Below are 6,390 nucleotides of genomic sequence, written 5' to 3'. Positions count from 1 at the left end.
CCAGCTTCAGAGCAGGGGCCTGCTGCTCCCCTCTCTCCGGGGAGCCCGGCTTGTTTGCCGCTAGCCAACAGATTTTAAAAATGGCTGTTAACCACAACAGGGCCCCAACACATCAATTCATGTGCTCCAGAGAAAGGCTTTAGGGCTTCAGGAGGCCGCAACTCTGAATGGCGGGGACTGACAATCCCTTGTTTCAGTGACTGCAGCAGCCCTATGGTGGTGGAATGGAGGGGTGGACGGGGGTCCCAATCATTCAGTGAGAGGAAACTTAATTTTCACCGTGGACCAGCTTTCAGCCTCCGTTTTGTCCTAATGGAGATGCAATTTAAAATCCGCAACACAAAAGGTACTCCTGGGAGAGGCATTTTGAATAAAAAGGCGACATGGTGAATTAGTGTAGGCCTGGCTCAGGAAACCGTCGTATATTGTTCACTTGTTCTAATGAACTCTTAATTGGGCTTGTTGCCCACTTGCCTTTGCATCTTAAGGCTTTTACTTAAGAGTTGGGGAGTTCGGCATCACTGCAATACTGCATATGCCTTTTAAGAATGACAATTGAGATCAGGATTGAAAAACAACTTAGAACTAGCTTAGAGGGCTGTGAAGTGATTCTGGCCCTCTGTGGTATTTTTCACTAGAGTGATTTTAATGGTTCATTTCAGCCTTTCTTCTCAATCCAAGTAGAAATATAGTAATGGCATTGGTGTCAGGAATGTCCAGGCTCTAAGGTTTTAAATCGAATAGATTCAAAAAATAATTTTCTGTGTTCTCATCAACCGTGTTAGTTATTTGACATTGAAACACAGGCAGAAAGCTGTGAGGCATTAATGCAAATAAGTATTTGTTCTTTCCAATAACCCACTCTCATCTTGGTCATCAGTCTTGATTTGTCATAGTCGATGCCCCAACTCACATTGGCCCCACAACGAAAAAGGTGTTGTCCGTCAGTGTACAGTAACTAGTAACGATGCTGTCGAGGATTTGTATACGCTGGCCTCCACATTAACTTATATGGCCACCTAGACAAATAAAGTGATAATTCCACCTATGCATAATGTTACATAACCACAATCAAGGCCCAATTACAATGCTTACTTTCATTTATAAAAGCTCTGAACGCAAGACTTGAAGCTTTAATGAGCGCTGTAATGAACGCTCAGGGTGTTTTTTGCAATTCTCCTAAGAATGTTACTTGCTTTTATGGCCCATTATAACATACAATTTGCATCAGCAAATTACAATGCTTCGTATATCATTATCCACCGTAGACCTATATAAATTAAACTCCAATTACAAACCTCTATTGCCTGGGGAGTGATTCTGGCTGCATTCCTTCACCGGGGGAGAAATGAAGGAAGAGAAGAGGCGGAGAGAGAAAGAGAGAGTGGAGAGAATAGCCTCTCAATGTGTTGTGGAATAACTACTTTCGTCATGTCAGAGGCATCATTTCCCATAATCCGTCCCTGGTCTTTTCTCTCTACTCCTCTCCTCCAGCTCAAAGCTCAGAGGCCACTTAAAAGCTCATTATGTGCCCAAGTGGTGGCCATCTTGGTCGAGCCCCCGATTGTGATGCAAACTCTTCTAACCCCCAAAAAAATCATAAATTGGCTATAGGTGGGTTTTTGATGACGTGGCAAGTGGCAGCGTGATAGGCACAGCTTGTCCGATGAATTAATCATTCAAATGTAGGATTAGCTGACAACTGCGAAACAAACATCCTAGAAAAACCTTGAACTATTTATTGATCAGCATTTTCGATATGCTTGAAAAATAATCAGATATATTCTTAAGGAAACAAGAGAAGACTCTCCTCGGGCTCTGTGACAAACTGAAGGGAAGCCCCGTCTAAATTTCCAGAATGTAACATTGGAGAAATGGATTTGTTTTATAACTATGGTCCTTAGAAGCACATAAAGCATTGCTTACAAACGCATGAGTGAGCAGTTTAAAACATCTGATCTATTGCCTGGGCTAGTAACTGGGCGGAGGTTGAGCCTTAAAACAGGGAATGGAATTACAGTATGTAAAATGATGAAATTGATGAAAAATAAGATTTGAAACTACCGTGGACTCCCTAAAAGAACTAGGAGAGGTTATGGTATGATAATAAACTGTGACAAGCAGAATTTCTTTGATCTAAAGTATAGAAAGAATCGAAGATATATTGTCATAAACGGGAATAAAAGGAGCATGAAAATGAATAACTTGTCAGTCGTGGATGAAAAAGTCACGATTTTCTGAAACGTAATCTCTAGATGCCGAACGAACAGGTAGCATGCAATTGATTTTCAAAGGGCTCACCGTTTTGGTGGCAGAGAGAGGGAAAGGCCCGTCCGAATAAGTAATCAAATCAAATCAAATTGGTATTTGTCAATACACATGCGAGTGTTAATGCGAGTGTACGAAAAATGCTTGTGGCTTCTAGTTCCGACAATGCAGTAATAACCAACAAAGGTAATCTAACCTAACAATTCCAGCACTACTACCTTGATTAACACACAAGTGTCAGCTAGGCTAACTCACTACCTAGAAGCTGAGGCTAAACTCACTACAAATGAAGATTGCCCTTGCTACAACAGGGTAGGGACCTGAAGAACACTCCCAATTCTCTATTAAATGAACCAATTTCCCCGATGAAATAGTGGAGAAGACGACGTGCGCCCTGTACCCACCTTAAGAGGTCTCCGAGATTCTCAAGACTGAGAACAGATTCTCGGTCTGATGAAACAAGATTGATCTTTGGGCCTGATGCCAAGCAAACTCAATGTCTGGAGGAAACCTGGCACGCATTCCTTCAATGAAGCCCATGGTGGTGGCAGCATCATGCTGGTGGATGCTTTCAGCGGCAGGGACTGGGAGACTGTCAAGGTATTGGCGGCAAGAATTTAACAGAGTAAAGTACAGAGAGATCCTTGATCTGAAACCTGCTCCAGAGTGCCAGGACCCTCAGACTGGAATGGAAGGTTCAGATTACCAACAGGAAACGACCCTAAGCACAACAGCCAAGACAACGCAAGAGGAAGGGCTTCTGGAACAAGTCTCTGAATGTCTTGAGTGGCCTAGCCAGAGCCAGACTTGAACCCGAATCTTAAACATCTCTGGAGAGACCTGACTAGCTGTGCAGCGCGCTCCCCATCCAACCTGACGAGCTTGAGAGGTTCTGCAGAGAAGAATAGGAGCGAAACTCCCCAAATACAGGTTTGTAAGCTCACCCAGAAAATCAATGCTGTTAATCGCTGCAAAAGGTGCTTCAACAAAGTACTGAGTAAAGGGTCTGAATTTACTTATGTAAATGTACATATTTTTTTTTTGAAAAAATTGAAACAATTTGAAGAAGTGCAGTAAAATAGAAATCCAAGGTTTGTTTTTGAGTTTTCAAATTAAATGGCCTAAATTTTTTGGTGGATGTACGCAAAATCGGCGAACAAATAGAATTCTAAGATAAAACAAAATAAATATGAAGAGATCTACATGTGGCCTAGGATAGGAAACGCTGTCTAGGTTCTTTACTGGAAGTAGGCCTACATACGATCCTTAATACTTGTTGTCAATTATCTTTTAACATTTAAAAAATAGATCTCAATCTTGAGAATGTGTTGTTCTGATACACACCAGCAAATGGATTTGGGTATTGTCAACGTGTGTTGTCTCTATTAGTGTGCGGCTGGCTGTTTAAACACTGCTTAAGATAATGGTAGATTCAACATAATAACTGGGTTTAGGAAAGCACTTCTTAGGAGATGTATATTATTTTTTTATAAGACACAGATGTATACACTACCTTTTTATCTTCGCTTCGTAATGTTTATGAGCCTATGTGTAACACAAGCCGAGGGAATTTTTCGGGTTGTGTGTGTGGGGGGGAGGGGGTTTTACAGGTTTATTCGCCCTAGATTGTCGTACCTGGCATGTGCTCCCACACACACACAACACACCCAACAACCCACAAAAACGCAAACACAACGCGCTTCCAAAACGCCTTGACAACCATTTTGCAATCCAACACAACACACCCCATACACAATCGCACACCCAGACACCATCAACTGAAGCGACACCATACGGCAAGTGCATCAAACCAAGGCGCAACACACGGCACCAAAATTCGACTCACTCCACGCAACAGTCACAGAGCTACAAACCACCCCACAAAACTACAAACGCCCCCACAAACACACCACACCCCACTGCTACCACTACAAACAGCACACAGGTCACAATAACACAGCTGCGACTAGCAACAACCTCTCCACATGAACAACCTCCACGTGACACACTCCGACAACTGCGCCCCCAACAATTCACATAGGCGCATCGCTAGTCGAAAACCCATCTACCATGACATCACCGGAGTCTTAGCTACGTGAAACCACATTTAACACAACTCACCGCACGCGCATCACAAGATGACTCTGCACATCCCATCACTACATACGCACGAGCGTACGCTGTCGAGCACACATTCTTCACGGTCGTCGTGAACAATACCATAGCTCCCACATACCACGCCGAGTGTTGTGAGAAACCTTTTCACCAGGCGTCGTAGCTCAGAAACATACCATACTCACTCCGGACAAATACGCATGCATACACCGCACAAACGTCACCTCTAACTCAACAAGTGGAGGCCGCTAGCTGATTCCCTATACACACATGACCCACTAACACCTACCAGACTCCGAGGTGCGTACGTCGACAGAACACAACATACCCCCACAAACAGCACCACGCATTTTCCACCCACAAGGGATCCAGTGTGAATCCATTCATGCGGTATCAGTGTACACGCATCGCAGCATAAGGACCAACACCATATATAACTAGGCGGTTCACATTCACCGAACAGCCTGTTTTCAAAATCACGTAAAACATCCCTTTATTCTTTCTTCTCACGTTCTTTAGCCGGAATTCGACACAAAACAAGCGACAACATATAATAAAGGACTACTATGTTCACTCTCCTGCACCAATAAAGGAACACAGACCGGACCTGCCACTCGCATTAACTGGACAACTATAAGAACATACGGGTCACATCACTGTCCAATATTTATCACTAAAGATAACAATACAGCCACACGCTCCACAAACACCCATTCACACTCTACACCGTCAACCCAAACACACGCACACTCGGCTCCCACGCACACACACAACACACACACACACACACACCACACAGCACCCAACACACACACACACACACACACACACACACACCACACACACACACACACACACACACACACACACACACACACACACACACACACACACAGTCTGCCATTCTACAGACTTCAGAGGGGTGTCTGTCCTAGCCTTGACAGGCCTCTCCTCGCCTGAACAACCAGTTTCATCCATTAAGCACTAGACCATGGGGACAGAGGGGGGCAGATCTTTCACTTCTTAAAAGGGGMATAGGAGGAAAGGGGGAGTTATTAATGACAAGAGGAAAATGTTTTTCACCACTGCTGTTGCCTCCTTCTTGTCTCTGGTTAGCTCTTCTTGGGCCTTCTTAAGTCTGATGCTGTTTAGAAGGCCTTGAAGTGGCAGTAGGCCTCCAGCGAGGAGAACAGAATGTACAGCAGCCACAGGCTGACAAACAGCATGGTGGTCAYTATCTTGGGAGTCCGCGGACCCCCCAGCTCGCCGCCGATCGAAGGTCGCCTCCGGTACATCAGCACCCCCACGCAGATGAAGGCGAAGATGGTGAAGAGAGTGACGGAGAAGGCCAGGCTCCCCGGGTCTACCTTGAAGTCGTTGCCCTTGGAGTTGTGGTAGATGGCAGCCATGGACCAGGCCACGCCGATGCCCAGGAACACATTGACCGCGTTGCTGCCCGTCACGTTGCCGATGGATGCGTCAGCATACTGGTCCTGGATGGCTGCCACCTTACTGGCAAAGGTGTCTGGGGGAATGGGGAGAAGGGGAGAAGGGGAGAAGGGGAGAAGGGGAGGAGGATGAAGGATAGAGGTTAGTGTTGTATGTTGTGTGTGATTCAATAGGGATTGGGAAAATGTTATTGGATGGGAGGAATGAATGTTGATGAGGTATGGGGAAGGGGATGTGGGTGAAGGGTGACAGACAAAACAGAAAAGCTAAATGTTAATTCACAGACTAGAGAACCCTGAACAGCATTGTTTCATGAAACATTGTTTAATGAATTCTCTGGAGAATATAATCAGGGAGCAAAGTTGGCACCATTGCTGTAACAGGACCTCCATCTCAGCAGAACTTTTCTGTCTGTGTCTTTCTCCCAGACCCAGTTCAACACCTGAGGCAAGCACAATCCTATTTATAAATGGCCATCTCTGTGACTGGATTGAACTAGTTTGCTCTAGGAATAACAGCAACCCAGCAGGAAGAGACCATCCAATCTCTGGAGTGGAG

At 44.9% G+C, this 6,390-nt stretch overlaps 1 protein-coding gene across 1 annotated transcript; it reads right to left on the bottom strand.

The window, feature by feature from the left end:
• Window positions 1-5,227: 5,227 nt before the first annotated feature.
• On the bottom strand, window positions 5,228-5,908 carry LOC112073259 (sodium/calcium exchanger 1-like; the record flags this gene model as incomplete). The annotated part of the gene is made up of 1 exon (XM_024140587.2): window positions 5,228-5,908. A coding segment is annotated over one exon (377 nt), but the record flags the coding sequence as incomplete, so codon positions are not given.
• Window positions 5,909-6,390: the final 482 nt, after the last annotated feature.

The sequence above is a fragment of the Salvelinus sp. IW2-2015 genome, unplaced genomic scaffold (assembly GCF_002910315.2).
Source record: "Salvelinus sp. IW2-2015 unplaced genomic scaffold, ASM291031v2 Un_scaffold2202, whole genome shotgun sequence".
Taxonomy (NCBI): Eukaryota; Metazoa; Chordata; class Actinopteri; order Salmoniformes; family Salmonidae; genus Salvelinus; species Salvelinus sp. IW2-2015.
This window is presented reverse-complemented; position numbering and strand designations above follow the sequence as displayed.